Here is a 19,971-nt window from a genome sequence, read left to right on the forward strand (position 1 = left end):
GTCTTAAGCTACGGTTCCATAATAGTGTTTCAGATCAAAGAAGGAAGAAAGATGTATGGATGTTAATAGTCTACCATAGAGGATATTTGTGTAGGAAGATTGTGATCAGCTGTTCTTGTTTGGCAAATCAGTATGCTGGATTTGGCAAATCCGTCGTTGATTAATCTATGGTTTGGCATGTTTACAAAAATCAGCTGATAAGTATGTAGTAATGTTCTGTTCAACCAGCAGAAAAATCAAAATGGTTTCAGAATCCTAGAAAGAGTCCAAGGATCCTATTTTTGTCTTCCTGAATTTTGTTTCGTGTGTTTTGACATAATTTAAAAAGGTATTATTTATAATTGAATTTCAGTTTTTGTTTTTTAGTTTAACATTTTACTTAAGGGGTTTTATGTAATTACCTTCTTTGTTACATCAATGTTGTTTTGCATTAGGTCTGGGCTAGCTACTTCTAAAATAGAATAAAAATAAACTATTATTTCAACAGAAACATAACATAAGTACATTTATTTTATACTGTTGTCAGTTTAACATTTTGTGTCTATGTTGACTTTTTGCATTGATCCAGTTATTATTTATTGTCATGTTTACCAATTTTCACATACTAGCTGAAATAGGGAATCAGCCTTGTATTACTAATGTTTTTGTTGATTAGAAGTATTTTATTAATACTTTGTTACTCAGCATGTAATCTTTATTTAAAGATTTTGCAAGATGAAAAGAGAAATAACACTGTAGCCTAAGTTTTTCTTGGTAATCAAACTGGAACAACTACCAAGGCCCTAGTTACAAAAATTCTATACTGCAATATCTGTTTTATGTCTGATCCACTTGAATTCATTTCTGAAAAATGTGTATAAGGGTCTACTTATAGGGGTAACAAAGCATGTCTGTACTATATCTGACTAGATATAATTCTTATCTAGTGATACATGTTTTCAGTGCATCTTGATTTGTATGTATCCTAAAAAGATCAGACTGAAAACTAAATTTGGTAGGTAAAAAAATATTAATAACTTTACTTGTTTTCACGAGAGCTAAATAAATTTTCACTTAATAGGTTATAAATATTTTTTATGTTTGTAGTAAAAAATGGATTTATAATGGAGCTAACTAAATAATACATTTTTGTAGGCCTAATCTGTACCTAACTATAGATTATGGATCATGCTAAATAATGAGTTAGTAGAATATGGTAATAAAATCATAATGTGTAACTATTTTATAATGTATAGGTAACAAACAGTGTTTGTTTTGCTATGTAAAAATGTATGCAATGTTATATTTGTACATTATTTTAATATGTACAAACAAAAAAAAGACATGTTCCATCCCATCATTTATTTTAAAGAACATAAAGCCAGGTCAACAAGTAATTGTCTGTGAAGAGCATACTTTATTGTATACAATTTTCATAATTATGGTTTCCATAATTTTACTCTTGCAAATCACATTGCAATTTTAATCTTTTCCACATTGCTTGTACTATTACTCAGACAATTGAATGTTCTTAGACCAAGCTCAAAAAAACCTGTTAAAGTATAGTTCTGGGCAGAAACATTGCAGACTATATTTATGAACACCTGTACAGTATCAAGTGAATATTTAAGAAAGATACATTTGCAAATTTTATGAAAGTAACTACCCAAGTAATACTGGAGTTTAATAGTTATGTTTCGTTTTTATTTGTTTTGGTCCCGTTTTAGCTTCTCATATGTAAATCTTTAAATTATAAATGTTAAAATTCTCATCATTTTATATTTTATTTCCTTTAGTACAAAATTGATAGTCAAGGTAATGATTACTGCAATACAATTTATTATAGGCTATAAGTATGTCCTGGTTATATAGGGAGGCCCATTACTGAAGTCTGCTTATAAAAATTACATTTAGTTTTATGTATTTAAAAAGTGTTATTTTTTACAATCTCAGAATAAAATCATATGTACCACACAGCTTTTATTTTAAATAAAAAATAATTTTAACATGGCAAACAAATGTTTTAAACTTAATCTGTATAACCGTATGAAATGTGAAAACATTCCAATGAAAAACTCTAAAGCTTTATAATGTGTTTTCTAAAAACATAAAGCGATGTCAGGAGTTAAAGCCTTTCTAATTATTCTATATAATATCAATTATATGTTAGTACAATGAAAAGTCAGAAACATTGAAGAGATACATTGCTCAACTTATAGAAAAAGTTGAAAGTAACGTATTAAACAGATATTTACAAAGTTGCTGTGGTTATAATCTAAGTTTGTTTGCAAACGTGTTGCCGTCCAAATTCCATGAAAACCTTCAGTGTATTCAGCAGATTGATTACGATTTTCCTGATCTTTCCTTGTAACCTTATGTTGTTCCGTAGACTCAACATATTCCAGTTTGATTACCAGGTACCACAAAATTTGGTTCAAAGACCTGTTTTGGTAATCATCTTTAGACTGTTCTATTCACCCTAACCACTCTTCAATCACACTTTTATTTATTTCAACAATGAATTAGTATATGGGCATGGGTTTAATCTTGAGAAGTATCTTTGTAAATTACACTTAACTATTCAAAACCATTCTTGAAGATAAATTAAAAACATCCTTTTTTCCATTGATTGGCACTCATCTATGACATAACTTATAAATAGTGTAACATATTAACCAATCTTTAACGTCGCTCAATTATTTATTTATTCAAAATAAACACCATTCCACAAGAGATAATAATGTACAAGATGGCAAATACATCAAGAAATCGTATAAAATTTAAGGAAATATTCAATTTCACTAGTAACAATTATAATTATACATCAAGCATGAGTATATGCCAGTTCAAAAAAGTAGAACAAATAGACTAATATAAAAAACATTAATAATAACAACAAAGCCATAACAACAGAAAATTATTGTAATTTTTTGTTCAATGACCATGATTCCTGGTACCTCAACATCACTCACTTCAGGTTTAGTTATTAACCCTTTAAGGAGTAATGACGTTCTGGAACGTCACTACATCATTTGTTCATAGAAGTAAGGATGTGAAACATAATACTGTACACTCCCAAAATAGTAAGAAAAATTTTGTTTTATTTTTTAATAAAAATCAGATATTATTACTATAAAAAGCTAACATTTACTTTTGTTGAGAAAATACAAAGGCTAAAATTTGTTTTTTGTATGAAAGTGCTTGAAACATGGATATATACACAGTGGCATACCACACTCTTTACATTCAAACGTTGTATCCTTCCTCTTCTTTTCTCTGCTTGAGGAATGAGAACAGACGTAGCATCTCTTTTGTGTCTTCCGTGTCTGACCTTCTGGCGTCGGCAGTGGGCGGGGGAAGTGTCTGCCGGTCAGGCGGAGCGGATGTTGGTCTCTGGTAGCGGCTGGCGGCGGCACGACTCTCGGCGCCGCGGCTACCAGCCTTCCTTCTCTTGGAGTGTGATGTGTTTCCAATATTTGTCGGATGAGGTTTAGTCTAAAGTCACAAAACCCACTTTTCTTGTTTTGTTTGATGACAAACATGTTGTATGTATTCAAAACAACCATATCAATCAAGTGGAAAAATAATTTACGGTACCACTTCTTTGATTTCCTTGCACTGTCATTGAAAGATATCATCATGTCAGAGCGGTCGACTGCTCCCATATCCGTATTATATTCTATGACAGAGCTTGGTTTGTTTAGAGTCTTTCCAAGCTTAGTCACAGGAATCATTTTATGCTTGTGGATTGTTGTTAGCATTGTTACATTACGGCGGTCACACCATTTTACACAAAGCATGGGTTTTTGGCTCCTAATTTCACAATCTCCCTTATTCATTTTTTTGGGTAAGCAAGGGAGACCTTTCCGGTTTTGTCTTACAGTTCCACAAGCTGCTGTTTCATTTTCAAGAAGCCAGTTGAACAAGCCGGGACTGCTGTACCAGTTATCAACGTACAACACATGGTTACGTCCTAAGTAGGGTTGCATTAGTGTTCTGATAACCTTTGCTGACACTCTGACGTCTTCGTTTTCATTCAACAAGTCAGTGGTCTTGCCAGTATAAACAATAAAGTCAAGGACGATGCCTGAACTGCTGTCACACAATACATAAAGTTTTATTCCTAACCGCTTGCATTTAGACGGAATGTACTGTTTGAAACCCAGGCGACCCTTCCATAGCATGAGGGTCTCATCGATGACCAGGTTCTTATTAGGAGAGTAGGCTACAAAAAATTTTCTCCGTAGGGTTTCGATAACCGTTCTGATTTTGTATAATTTATCTCCCCCCGCCTCTAGTGAATTGTCGTCAAGATGTAATACTCGAAGCAACAATAGGAATCTATCCTGACTGAACACCTGAGGGAATATGGGAGTGTTGAGGAGTGGATCTGTACTCCAGTAGAATTTTTCTTGCAATGGGGCATTAGAAGCAAAATCGCAAAAAAACAATACATCTCATCAGGGTTTGTTTCTGTCCAGCGTCTGAGTTTGGAGAATTCTTTTATTCCTGCCTCATTTTTCATTTGCTGCTGGGCATACTTATTAGTCTCAGAAGCAATGTGCGAAACTAAATCGTAATCGAACAGTTTATGAAATAAATCTATTTCCTTTTCAATATTATCCTCAAAGTCAACTTGTAGGCCAGAATTAGAATCATCAAATATAAAGTCTTTTGGTTCAAAACAGTCAACATGTTTCCATTTGCAAATTGGACAAATATCAGACTCACTTACTGGTAATGCAGGTTCTTGTATCTCCACGTCAAGTTCATTGTCGAAGTAAGAAGCAGCGAGGATATCTTCTGCGGTTTCATCTTGTTCATCCCCACTATCACCAAACACATTCTCATCGTCGGAGCCTAAAACGTCATTGTTATTGTCTGAGATTTGATCTCCTTCACTCCACTGGTATATCTCCCTTCTTATGTCGTCACTACGTAAGTTACGTTCTGGATCCATTTCACAACACAAAAGGAAACTGACTTGAGAACAATAAACTACACTATTTCATCATTGTAGAAGAAACTGCACAAAGTGAATGTTTACAGCGTAGCAACAGAATGCGACTGTAGAAGTTGTTAGCGCCAATTGCTGGTGACAGTAGAAATCGCTTGAATCCGTGTGCAGAGAAAACCTTTACAGCCGCCCTGTAGTTAAAAGCAGCTGACAGTATTTACGCGGGAAACTGCGCTCAGTTATTTAAGGTTAGGAACAGTGGGCGGATTTCTTCCATAGAGGAAAAACATAAGTGCTAGTACTTGTAATATAAGTCATAATTCATTGACGTTCTAGAACGTCCTTACTATTTTCACATGATTTTTAATATGACGTTCTGGAACGTCAATACTATTTTGTAACAAACACCTATACTCGTTAAAGGGTTAATATTAACAGTTTCTTCTGTTACTGCCTTTGTCTCTATCCCAAAGCAAAAAAGGCATACATTTCATGCCAGCAATATATTGCTGCCTGGTATTACAAAGGATGAAAACCATTTAAAATTTGTTTTATAGTTATAGCTTTGTGAGGTTCTCAAAATCTACCAAATATCACAACCGACAATTTTGAAGTCACTGTAGAATTTCTCCCAATTGAGCTAGACAGATTGGGTGGTGACATTTAACTCTGTTTTAAATTCTCTTTCTTTTGGTGTACAACACAGCGTACTTTATTATCAAACTTTTTTCAAACACTCAAAATCAAATTTTTAAAATGAATATATTTGATGTGATTTACAACATTTCAAAATGGAAGGCTGATGAGCTCCTAGTTAAATAATAAACAAAAAACTGATAGTAAGCCTACCTATTATATTATTATATCACATTAGTCAAGAAGTTTCATGTATAATGAAGTTAATTATATTACATCGTGTTATTAGGGCTTCTTCAGATGTTATTATATAAATCCTTCCTGTAGGAGTAGTGGGATCAACTTGACAAAGTACATCTGTCAGTGGTATCCACAATATGTCTATATGAAGGACAACAGGGTGCAGAAATGTCATTTTTACTTTATCCTTTTCCAACACATGATATCCACTACTTTTTATCATATACAAGGGTTATATATCCACTAACCTCTGTCATGTTTAGTTTTTCAGGTAATTTTAGGGTGTTTTCTCTGTTGTCTTCAGGGAATATTTTTATACAAATCTTGATATTCTTGAACTTACAAGAATAAAAACATGGTATTCCTGTTAGTATTTCCTTAATAGTTACTGTTTGGCTGAAATGGTAATTTAGATCTTTCCCAGACTCAACATGTACATACTAATCTTGAGTAGAAAAGATCAAATTAATTCCAGATAAGTTTTCAACTGCCCATTCAAAAAGTTGGATAGTTTAAATTGGTCATCATATGGATGTTGTAGACGTACTCTTGCAAGAAGTCTCTTCACTGAGCCTCGCAACTCCATTACATAGTCCTTTTCTATGGGCAGTAGCGGAGAAATGCCAACCTGCCTCACACTAAAATCTTGCTTATGGTAGCAAAAGTAAATAAAGTTTTTCCTATTTTTATATTCCGCAGCACATTCATCTAAGTAATTCAATTTTTTTGTCACTAACTTGAAGAATAAGACTAATCTTCAAGAGAGTCTAAAGACTCTCTAGAAGACTCTAAAGTCTCCTGATTATTATTTTTGATTGTCTCCTTAAACCTTTCAAATAAAGGGCATTGTAAGATACAAATTATTGTCAACTATGAAGAAAATATTTTGTAAATAACTAAAATGTTGTGTTAGGGGCAACACTCATTTAAGTACACTCAATTAATAATTATATTAATAATCACCATCATTAATAAATGAAGGATACATTGTATTACATTTTTACAAATCATGTGAAACACTTTTTCTTAAATTATTATTTAACTATGGACCTACTAGCCTCCCACTTTGAAATTAATTTGAGAATCACTTATAAAAAATATGAACTATTTATACAATTTTGTAATGTTTAAAAATGGACTTTTTGAAAAAAAAAAAAAAAAATAAAAAATTTGAATCCGATTATAAATTTCATAATATTTTGTGTTGTACATGAAAAGGAAGTGCATTTAAATTTGAGTAAAATAAAACCACTCCTATCTCTCTAGCTCACTTAGGGGATAAGCTATGGTGATTTCAAAATGTTTTGGTTGTGTTTTTTTGTGGATTTTGAGAAACTTCACATAGCTGTAATCTTTTAATCATTTGAGATATTGAAAAAAATTGCAATTTTCTTAACCTATATGAGGGCTACCTTCATACCAAATTTCATCAAATTCTGAGCTGGTCAGGCTTTTATCCTGTCTTGATTTGATATGGAATGACCCTTTAGTTTTATCTTAATTTTTCCATGAACAATTTTGCCAACTTGTTGAATATTTTTAATTTTAATAAATTGTAAAAATACATGGGTGTCATAAATATTAAATTCTTTTGCATTATTTATACAAGTAACCAACTTTTATTTCTTTACAAGTGACCATTGTTTTATTTATTTTTCCTGAGACAGTTACTTAAACAGTTAGTTTTGCTTAGAAGCAATGGTGAAGCATCCACCATTCCCTTCACTTTATTGAGTGGTGTGGGAGAGGTAGTGATGGATTAATGGAATATGGTACAGTAGAGTCCCGTTAATCCGACCTAATTGGGACCGAGCCCTATTCGGATTATGTGATTGTTCGGATTAGCCAGAATTACAGAAAAATACAGTTTTAAACTTGAGAATGGGTCTATTTTGTTATACAATTATCAACATTGTTTATTAAAACATGTTTTCTGACTGTTGCATTGTATTTCTTGACAAATAAACGTGTTTGAGAATACCAAGCACATTTACCGTATTTAGTGTGAGCGTACTGGATATTGTACGGGTCCACGCGTTCAATAGTTGTACGAAACTACGCGTCATCCAATAGACTCTCTTCAATGCGGCAGAAGACAATAACTGAATTTATGTCTTTTAACAATTAATATTGTACTCAATAATAATACAGTACTGTACGTCCAATTTTTGTTTGATTTCACTTCTTACAGTAATTTAACTCATACTTAACCTATAAGTTTCAATTTGGTACTGTATTTAACTTCATTATTTATGTACTGTACCGTACACAATTTGTCTTAATAAAATACTGTATGTCTATTTAATTAAAGTTTTCTTTGTTTATGTACGAAATGATGCACCCATTTTCATTTTTTATGTAATTAGTTCCTATAACTGTTCATTATCGTTATAAATAATTCCTCCTGGACCTGTTCGGATTAACCGACGTTCGGATTACACGTGTTCGGATTAGCGGGACTCCACTGTACATTCAAAAACACCCTTTTATTATAGTACTCTATTTCATTTAGTACTTCTGACAGACAAGTCTAGACTTGTCTCCCTTCCTGCAATCTACTGTTTCTTGGTTATTTGGAACTGGCCATGCCAAAAAAGAGGTAAATTCCTTTGCCTTTTCTTACCTTCTACAAACATGTCATATCCATGATTTATGAGATTCCGAAAAAATACTGTTGTTTACCCGCTACTTCAGTTCCATCAAAAAGACCCTTTACTTCTGCAGGTCTTATCGCCTAAGATCGTAGAACAAGATTGAAGCCAAGAACCTTAATCATATTTTGTTTATGACATGAAATAAAAAGTCATTTTTGTCTTTATTGTTTACAAATGTATGTTTGTAAAGTTTGAAAATTAGTAATTCTGTATTCAAAATTGTGAGTCTCCCTGTAATTATTCTTTCCAGAGTCCATATATATATATATGTTTTTTGTGTTATTTATATATATATATATATATATATATATATATATATATATATATATATATTCATTTAAAACCCACAACTGAATACAGCTGTTGAATATTTTATTTGATTATGATCAGTCCAAATGAACACATACTGCAAGTTTAAATTAAATTCTTACAGAGACAATGGGTGAAGTGAATAAAGCTGAGCAAATGCTCTTTCCTCCAAAAAATGAGTACGTACTCCGGTTTCATGTGAATAAAAAGAACTTGCTCAGTGGAGGCTCGGAGCACTTTCTCATATTGACGACTAAACAATTGACTTGGAGTATCTACTCACCTTTTTAGGTGAATAAAACTAGGCACTTGCTCCAAAATGTGAGCAGGTACTCCAGAAATTACCGATCTACTCATTAGTAGATACAACTTGCTCAAGTAAAGACGTTCAATCTTGTGATGGCAGAGTTTTTACCTTTTTGTGTTGTAAAACTTTACAGAGTGCGTCGTGAATCTCTAGAGCAAGATTATCGAGCTCTTTATCGTTTTAATAAAATGAATTTTGAGTGGATTAGTGATCATTTTCTTGGGGAAAACTTTGAAAGGCGTGGTGGTGCGTTGTCCAATTTGGACAGAATGGGTACTTTTCTTCGATATGTTGGTGATCCTGGGTCTCAGAGTGGTGTTGCCGAAGATGTTGATATCGACAGAACTGCAGTCTCAAAAACCATTTCAGATGTAATGGCAGCTATATTACTGAAGAAAAACGTATGGATAAAATTTCCTTCTACAAGAGAAGAAATGGAACAACAAAAAGCCAATTGGCAAGAAAAATACAGATTTCCTTCAGCCATTGGAGCTGTTGACTGCACTCAAATACCTATACGCAAGCCTTCTGATCATAGCGATGAATATATAAATAGAAAGAGGTTTCCAAGTATAAATGTGCAGGCAACTTGTAATTTTGCTGAAGAGTTCACAAGCGTAGATGCTTCTTGGCCAGGTTCAGTGCATGATGCACGAACTTGGAGAAATTCAGATATTTACAGAATTATGGAATTCAATGCACTCCTAATTGGAGATTCGGGTTACGGGATAGCTCTCTGGCTTATGACGCCCTATGAAAACCCAATAACTGCTAGAGAAAGTGCATACAATCTGTGTTTGGCCCAAGAAAGAGTAATAATTGAACGTTGTTTTGGTCAGTTGAAACAGCGTTTCCCAATTATGCAAAACAAAATTAGGATTAAAACTGAAAATGTTCCATCGATGGTTGTTTGTTGCTTTATTCTTCATAATGTAGCAAAAAGACTTAGTGATGAAGACTTTGACTTTAACATTGAGGAAAGGCAAAACAATGAAGTTGGCAATGTAGAGAATCGTAACGAAAGAGACATCCACAATAAAGGACAACAGAGAAGAACCGAAATTGCTCGGCTGATACATGGAGCTTAACAGCTTAAAAAGAATGTACTGTGTAAATAAATGTTCTGGTAAAAGAATAAAAAATACCTACCTATTTCCAATTCCTAAAAAAACACACAAAAACAAAAAAAAATATCTAAACTCTGGGGTCGTAATGACCGTGTTTACGTGCGTACGACTTTCAATAGAGCCAGTCTTACAGCCGTAAAGTCAGTGTCTGGGACAGTCGCTCAAGGGTCTTATGTAGGCAGTGTGTACGTATACAACACGGCCACAAGCCTTGTTGTAACACAGTAGGACCTAACCTCTGCTTGTGGCCGTGTTGTATATCCGGTTGTACACACTGCCTACATAAGAACCTTAAGCGACTGTCCCAGACACTGGCTTTACGGCTGTAAGACAGGCTCTATTGAAAGTCGTACGCACGTAAACATGGGCATTACGAACCCAGAGTTTAAATATTTTTGGTATTGTTTTTGTTTTTTGTGTTTTTTTTAGAAATTGGAAGTAGGTAGGTATTTTTATCCTAGGATCAGGATGAGTATTTATTTTACATTATTATACATTTATTACAGAGTAGTGAACTCCAATCCATCACAGTAAGTTGTTGAATAAGAAGTTCCAATCATAGTTTGTAGTTCCTCTGTTGAAATTCCGTTTTGCTCAGATGGTGCTTTTGATTGTGGCTGATCGATTTCCTTAGATTCTTCTTGTTTCAATTGTATATCAACCAATTTTTCAGCTTTTTTGAAGTACTCAAGCTGCTTAAGTAACACCAAACGTTGTAGCTCAGGCATGGTCAAATCTTTAGTTTCCTCAGTTTCAATTAATTTAAGTTTCTTCTTTGCTAGTTTAACGTTTCGTCCTGTTAAATTACGTTGTTCAGCGTTTTCCTTGTCGATTCTCAGTTGTTTTGTCCGAGCTAGTTTCAAAGTTGGTGGAATCCACCGAAGAGTCAAAAGAAACACTGTTTTCATTCTGAGTCTCTTCAGTCTCCGCAGTAACAGCACCTGATAACGTAAAGTTCTTTATTACAAGCGTAGTTCTAAAAATCATTAACACAAAGTTTACTAGTACAATATGAAGAAAAAATGAGAGTTTATTTATCATGCCAACAAGATCAAATAACTGTTATAAAAGGCAAAATTATATTTTTAGCAGTTTTAACTGAAGGGTAATTCCATGTCAGTTCAACCAGGCCATCTCACCCACCATCTCAGATTTTGATGAAACTTGGCTTGTTTATTCTACCCATGAAGATAAGTCACCATGCCAAATTTTAACATCTCTACCTCTTACCGTTTCCTTTTTATAGCCTTTTAAAGTTTTGCATATCCGCGATTTCTTACCTATGGATATCGCAAAATGAAGGACGCTTACGTTTCGAAAATAATTTGTAACTTTTTTATTTACCATTAAATCTCCATGAAAATTTATAGGCTTATTCTTAAAACAATGAAGATTCTAGAAAAAAATACCTTAAACCTCTAAGTTATCCTACGAGGATGAACAAAATATTTTGTTTGCATCTTTGTATTTTTTTTTAAACTAAGACATAGTTTAGCGTTACATTAAATATCATCGAAAGGGTATGTGATAATCACAAAAACTTTTTTTCTCTAAATAATCCTTACTAAAATGGGCTATCAAATGATAAAAAAATTATTTAATGGGGTTTTGGACACCTTTGTTGTGTTTCATTACATTAAATAATAGGTTTCCAAATTTATTCTTTCGTCTAATTATACTGAGCAATAAGGATTTCCAGGGATTATAATGATCTCTAGGCTTGCATTATTATTAAGGATATCTGAAGGTGTATTTTATTATTCAATTCATAACATTATATTTTAACCTGAATCGTCTTGTTCAAAAACCTAATTTCAAACAAACTCAAAAATTAAAAAATAAATAATAGGTGTTAACTTACCTATATAAACTTATTTAATATTTCCAACATCTTAATTACATTCCAAATTTTACAGGAAATCATTTAATGTAGTTTTGAAAATTTCTCTTCAATTGAGCTGACACATTTTTCTGGAAACCTATAGGTCCTTCCTGTCGAAGTGTAAGGAGGATCAACAATTGCATGTACATGAGGTATTGGCACGGGGGCAAATTGTCCTCTCGCTTTGGCCAATGAAATGATGGTGATGGCCCTGCAGGATGCATAAATTTAACAGTCACATCACCTTCTTCTTTTATTCATTTCAGTTATTGATTCCAAAGTACCATAGATTGTCATATTTACAAGCCACGTAGCATGATGGATTCAAATTTTCTTCTGGTCACAAATGATGTCAGATTTATTCCTCAAGTTAAAGGTCAGGGCAGGTTTCTCATCGGAACTGATCCTCCTTGCTTCCAAGTTCCCCTGAACTGTCTATCGGCTTAAAGTTATGGAAGCTTCTGGTTCCGATGAACTGTTTGTACGTCATCAAAGCGTTTTTCTAAGTCAGAACGTGTTTTAAGCATATCATCTTTAGAAATAAAGTAAAAATTAACTTTTGTAATGTTTGATTTACAAAACTCATACAAATGTGATGGAGACAGAATCTGATTTCCAAGAGGTCTCTGAAGACTTTCCTTTCTTGCCAACCTTTTCACGGTGCTCCAATTCCATCGCATTCTGTCTTCCATGGCTAGTTGCAAAAAATGACCACTGTTGCCTTGATCTTAAAATCTTGTTCATGCAAGCAGAGGTTGATAAAATTAAATTTATTTTTATATTGGCCTGCACAGCCATCACTGAAGTAGTGAATCTCTGTTACATGTGAATAATTTTCTTTAATGTAGTCTGACACAATTTCTTGAATTTTGTAGACCATAGAAACATCATGTTTCATGTCATCGGATATTATACAAAGAGACAAGACTTAACCTTTCATTTTCAAACACTGCTTAGGTTAAACTATAAACAGGGTGTACAGTGCAGGAATCAGATGTCCAGTGGTATATCCCTGGGCTTCATCCTGGATAGTGAACGAGTAATTTTCACTGAAGTCCAATGACACTACAGCAATGTTTTCCATTGGAAGATTCTTTAGTGTTTTGAAAAAACTTTGATTGCGACTTAGCAATGACAGGAGTGGGGAACAAGTTTTTCCAATTTAGATGTTAGGTCTTCAATATAGCCTTCAATGTTTGCTGTTTGAGTAATCATTTGAGATCTGTCGGTTGAAACCCACTGATTAAATTCAATTGAGTCGTCTTCGTCATAACCTTCAAATTTTGCAAGTAAAAAACATTGTTAGATTTTCCTTTGGTGGGCATAGGCTACAGGTGCCTTAACATACATTCTCGACTTGGGTTTTCACATACCAAACATTTTTGTCAGGTCTTTGTAGTTTTCTTCAAAGTGTGCTGCATGAATTAATAATATTACGTTCTGATGAATAGTGCAGACACATTACTGAGTGGGTGCCACTGGCACCTGCTAAAACACACCATTTCGGGCGGGACGGAGAGAGCAGAACTTGGAAAAACCAACTTTAATTCCTGGATGGTCTTTTTTAAAATTTGAGTAAATTTCATGTAGGTTGCCTAAACCAAAAACCGTTTTCTTTCATATTGTTTTTTCCCTTATGCTCACAACGTCTTTCATCCAGGCAAAACTCTAGACTGCTCATCACTTTGAAAATATTGTTTTACCAACTCAACGACTTCAGGTTTAAGTTTTTTCCCTCTTTTTGAGTCTGGTTCTGCTAAACAAGCCTTTTTCCTTAAAAAAGTTTCTGTGCTTGCCGTACTAAATAATCTGAAACCTGAAAAGTGTCTTTAATTTTTTGTCTAGACCAGTCTAGTGACGCTGGTATAGTCAGTAGCTGCATCTGTTTTTTCTTTGTTGTCAATTGTAGATTGTCTTTTATGTTATTAATTAGCTTGTCCATGTCTGCATGCAGCCTTTTCTTCTACAGTCTTTTCTAAATTTTTGTTATCTAAAGGCACTTCAAACATCAAGAACTAACTCAATTTTGTTTTTTCACATTTTTATGCAAATTTTCAAGTTTGGCTTTGGCGTAATTTGGTTTTACTGTGCTCATTTAGTGCATGTAATTTCAATGGCGAGCAATGCAACCTGCTTCTGTTAATGATGTATTTAAAGAAGAAATTACCTCTTGTTTTTGCAAATCAAGATAAGGTTTGTCATTTTCTTCGCAATGTTCACTGTCACTATCATTACCATCATCAGTGAGTTGGGTTTTAAACAAGGTTTTACCGACAGGATGCACATAGTTTTTCTCCTGGTTTTATTTTGATCCCCTTTGAAACTGATTACTTTGCTTTGCTGTACAGTGACTACTCTCAGTGTTTTTGTTATTGGTTTCTTATGTTTTTTGTATGGATCACAGCATTTCTTTTGTAAAAATATTCATATTTTATTCAAATAATATATATTTATGGTGAAAACAAATTGTCCCCCCTTCATCCTCTTTCCCAGTCCTTAGTTCAATTAGATTGATTTCTTCTTCGGATATAAATTACTTACATTTTCGGTACCTTTATTTTTTATGAAACAAGTTTTGTGGCAATCAGTTAATGTTAAATCCCCTATGCTGCATTTAGCTTCCATTTAATCTTGATAGTACAATAATTATAAAAAATAAATAAATTAATGTAAAAAAACTTAGCAAAAAAATCAGTAGAACCCAATAATGTGCACTAAAATTAGTAAACAGGAGTTTCTATGCACAATTATATAAAATATTTACAGTAACTGTAAACTGTTCAAATCTTGTTTTGTCACTTCCATTTACATAATAATAAATAATAATAATAATAATTAACTGTTAAGCCATGACTCATACACTTGACTAAGTTAACTGTAAATAAAATACACCTCTGTTTCACACCACAATATAACACCCCTACTGTAAATTCACATACACCATGTTTCATCAAGGAGCACCACAAACAGACTAAGCCAAGAGCTGAGATAACAAGCTTGCTGTAGAGTTGCCTGTTCAAACTTGAAAAGCATGTTGCTACATGCTCAGGAAGCCCAGGCTACAAAGGTAGCTGACTTGGGAAGCCTGTTGTTACTTGCTCAGGAGGCTGTAAAGGTTGCTGTTGAATGAGAAATTAAGTTTACTACGCTACAATAAATTTGTTATACTTCAGATATCCAATGGATAGTTTGGAATATTAAAAACAATAAAAAACCCAATTAAATGTGTTATTATCAAATCTTGTACTGTTTTAAAGTTAAACCTTGGTTTAATAGAATGTCTGGTTATTTATCAAATTCCAGTAAAAAAAAAAAAAAAAAAATACTTCTACGACATGGTAAAATCGGTTAAAACCGAAATGTTACAACTTATATTTTTACATAATAAAACACAACAAAGGTGTCAAAACCCCATTAATATTTTTTTCATCATTTGATAGCCCCATTTAGTAAGGATTATTTAGAAAAAAAAGTTTTTCTGATTATTCACATACCCTTTTGATGATATTTAATGTAACGCTAAACTATGTCTTAGTTTAAAAAAAATACAAACATGCAAACAAAATATTTTTTTCAGCCTCTCGTAGGTTAACTTAGAGGTTTAAGGTATTTTTTTCTAGAATCTTCGCTTATTTTAAGAATAAGCCTATAAATTTTCATGGAGATTTAATGGTAAATAAAAAAGTTACAAATTATTTTTCAAAACGTAAGCGTCCTTCATTTTTGTGATATCATAGGTTAGAATTTGCGGAAATGCAAAACTTTAAAAGGCTATAAAAAGGAAACGGTTAAGAGGTAGAGTGTTTAAATTTTTGGCATGGTGACTTATCTTCATGGGTAGAACAAAACAAGCCAAGTTTCATCAAAATCTGAGATGGTGGGTGAGAAAGTGATTTTTCTTTGGTTGAATTGGTGTGGAATGACCCTGAACTTACCTTTTAAACGTACAATAGCCGGGTTTTCGGTGTCACCTTCAATAAAATTAAGTAACTCTTCTTCCCATGGTTTTAAGATAACCTTCATGTTGCCAGTCTTGTTAGTATCTGCCTTTGACTTCACTCTACTCTTCATATTATTGATTTTTTTTCAAAATTTGGCTTGAGTCGAGATGCAATCCCAATTCATTATCGATTCGATTTTGAATCTCTTCAATGGCTCTGTTTCTTTTGTTTTTGATACTTGGTATATTACTCTTTTCCAAAATAACTGGATATTCCTTTATAATCGAAATAAATGAAGCCTGGTTTTCAAGTTGTGGGTTATTCCCTTTATCACAAGCCATCACTTGTTTTGTTGTAACTCGTGAGACAACTAAAACAACAATGCGAATGTGGACGCTGAATATTAGTGTTATCTGCTCAATACCTGGACAAGTTGCAACACGTCTGTCTAGCACAAGATACAGAAAGGGAACTGTGAGCACTTGCTCCATTTGCCTGAGCAAGTCCTCTGGCCCAATATTGACTTTTTATTCACATCGAATCAGAGCACTTACTCGTGTTAGAAGGAGTTACTCCTCACTACCTGAGCATCTGCTACGGAGCATGTACTCCAACTTTATTCACTTCACCAAATGTATGCAATTCAAAAGTATTCAAACTCATTTTGAGGTATTCGAGTATGTGAATACCAGTGCTGTATTAAAATACTATTTGATTATCTCATCATTAGGAGGGAGAGGGATGGGAGGGTTGACCTTTATTATAAAAATAAACAGTTTGCTGAACCCTCCCCTCATCTCTCTTGCACTCAATCTCATCCTTACTAAGTAGGATTTTAACCTACCAAATGATATTTTTAAGTAAGATATTCACTATTTGTGTTAATTCAGAATCATATTTACCAGTTTAAACAATAAAATAAAATGTAATGTTATTAGTTCTTATAACCCTTCCTTTAATAACCTGTCATTGTTTTTAATCTCACATTTATTGTAGTTTTAATTTTATTTGTTTGTAACTTTATTGGGTGTTTGTCCTTTATTTTTTTTTTATTTTTAGATGCATTTTTAATAATCTTTACTATGTTTACTTTTGAATAAATTTGATTTAAATCTTAAACTATTAATTGTATTTTTAAATGATTTCACTTACACAGCAAACAAGTATATCCCTGTCTCTTATTTATTTTCAGGCAGAGATGGATGACACGGGGGGAGCAAGCACCAGTGAGGGTGGGGGGTGCTGGTGGGACATGATGCCAGATCCGATGTTGCTCCAGGTGTTCCAGTACCTGACGGCCAGGGAACTGCTGGATGCTGGACAAACCTGCCGCTTGTGGAACAGAGTCTCCTACGACGAGATGTTGTGGAAACATCTCCTTTATCGGGATTTTAGGATTGATTCAAGTGTAGGAATCTTGCCAGGTGAGTCATCACTTTTGAGTTTTTAAATATGATGATTTGATTTTTGTCTGATTATTCAGTAATGATATAAGTTTAGTCTACATAACTAAAAGTTTAGTTTGCATATGGTAATTTAAGTATATAGCACTCTTAATTTAAGTATATAGAGCTACACAGAAACTGCAATAAAGTTAATGACTTGTGTGAATAGGAGTTAAACAAACTATCCAGAAGAAGTTTATTAAAATTTGCTTTTCTAAATTCATACAAGCTAACATTCAGTTTGTGTTACAAACCCTTTAACACTTTGAGTGCTGGCCCTAAATAACATGCAACTCTGTAGAATGCTGGGCGTTTTTTGTGGTTTTCACAAATTTATTAAAAAAAAAGTATTTAAGATATAAGAGAAATATTTACATGCCTTAATTCAGCTTACTTTCGTCTTTATTTTAACGTGAGATTGTTAGTGTTTTTTTTCAAAAACTACACATAAAAACTTTTTTTGAAAAACATATATTTTTGAAAAAAAAAAATTATTTTTTGAGACAGTTTTTTTATCTAAAAAACTAAACTAAGCATATATACAATTATTTACAATGACCCATTTACAAATATAAACTGTCCTTTGAATAATACAAATCATGTTTTTATGTTTTGTAGTTTTTTGACAAAAAACTATGCCAACATGTTGATGCGTCGGCATCACTTTCGCCGTCAGTACTGTTTTCAGCATCTGTAACATAATAATATACCGTGTAAAATATGAGTATATTTTCATTTTATTCATATAAATAGAATATTAGTTGAATAAATTTAATTTATTTTAATACAAATTATAGTTTGATTCACGAAAACAATAACATAACCAAACTTTTAGACTGATGTTTCTATAGACTTATTCTTACCTGAAATATGTGTCTCATCTTCTTCCATGAAATCAGGATCGATGTCAGAATCGTCAAAAATACTATCAACACCATTAAAACTATCTTCATCTAATACATCACTGATCGCAACCGTCGTTCAAGCTGCGATAAGCCATGATTGCGACATCGACTGCCGGCTGCAACGAACGTCACGTCAGCGGCACGTAAACAATGCGACCGAAGTCGCTTTGTAATTAAGCTCATTCAATACATCTGACGCTTTCTAGCGGTTAATTGTGTTACTAAAAACCCAAATAACATTGTAGAGTAGGCAAAACCCGTTTAAATACGGACAATGTAATATAATACCAATTGAAATGACAACCACGTAAAACTACGGGATTAGCATTCTTCGGAAGTTTCGCTGTTCCGTAAAATTACGGGATTAGCACTCTAAGTGTTAAAGATTTCTAATAGCATTACCAAAGTCAAAATAAAAGTATATTTATTAATTATTTACATTTATTATTGTCTACTGAATGATGTAATTGTTGGTCAGTGGAACTGTGGAACCGTAAATAAATTAGAGCGGAAGTGAATTTAATCGGTTGTATCTGACTCTTTTGATCCGCAATAACTTTTCAGTCATACACAAGTTATATATTATCAGGACAAAAACTATCACTATGGCACTTGGAAAAAATCTTGGAGAGAAAGTAAATTCAAAGAGCGGAAAGTAGACACTTTAAATCTAAACTGTTTTTTGTTGGTATATATTTTTTTGATCGGGCACAAGTCAAACTCAACTATGGCACTTGAAATACCTTAGATAGAAAATTAATCTAAACAGATGGAAGTTGACACTTTTTGACCAAATCAGGTTTTTGATACTTATATGTATATGTTTATTCATACAACAAAACCTAAAATAGAACCATTCAAAATTTTATTTAACTTTTGAATTTCTCAACCATGGATACTGAAATAATATGTACCTGATATGTCTACTTATGTTTAAAAAAAAGTTGTAGGGCTCCATCATATTACATCATAAATACTTTTCAGTAAGAAAGCTATGGCCTTCGATTTTCAAAATTACTTGTGAAACGCGGGTAACTGCAAGTAACATGATAATAATATTGTACATCATTTTTAAAACTAAAATCTGTGTTAATAAATTAAACGCATATATTTATCAAGCAACAAAAAATTATTTTTTATTTAAAAAGTCCTGTATTGTTATGCATTTATTTATATCCACATAATTTCTATTCTCAAATGGCTGTATTTTACACATAACTGTTTCATTAAACTGTATAGTTAAGCTTTGTGAAGTTTTTGTTCTTTTTTTAAAGTTTTAGAGCTTAGTTAGGTTTTTCTGTATTTTTCTTTTTGTGCATTATAGTCCCAAAAATGTATTCTCGAACCTCCTTTTTAGTGTTTTAAAATTTATTGCTATAGACAGCAGCACAGTATACTGTATATATAAGATTGAATGTGAGTGTGATACTAGATCAATGTAGTTTATATAAACCAGAATCTTTGTAGAAATATCAGATACATGACCATTCCAAGTAAAAGTACTGTCTAATTCTTAATCCTTAGATTTAAAAACGGTTTCTTCCTATAATTCCATTATTATTAATTTTCTATACATAATGTAGCTATGG

The 19,971-nt window shown here is 32.8% G+C and overlaps 1 protein-coding gene across 1 annotated transcript in view; it reads left to right on the forward strand.

The window, feature by feature from the left end:
- Positions 1-212: 212 nt before the first annotated feature.
- LOC124364619 (F-box/WD repeat-containing protein 5) overlaps positions 213-19,971 on the forward strand; it is a 37,568-nt gene continuing 17,809 nt past the window's right edge. The window contains exons 1-2 of the mRNA XM_046820231.1: positions 213-328; positions 17,225-17,456. Of these exons, the coding sequence (XP_046676187.1) occupies positions 17,231-17,456 (226 nt within the window). The 5' untranslated portion in view covers positions 213-328; positions 17,225-17,230. The remainder of the gene's footprint in view (positions 329-17,224; positions 17,457-19,971) is intronic.

The sequence above is a fragment of the Homalodisca vitripennis genome, chromosome 6 (assembly GCF_021130785.1).
Source record: "Homalodisca vitripennis isolate AUS2020 chromosome 6, UT_GWSS_2.1, whole genome shotgun sequence".
NCBI lineage: Eukaryota > Metazoa > Arthropoda > Insecta > Hemiptera > Cicadellidae > Homalodisca > Homalodisca vitripennis.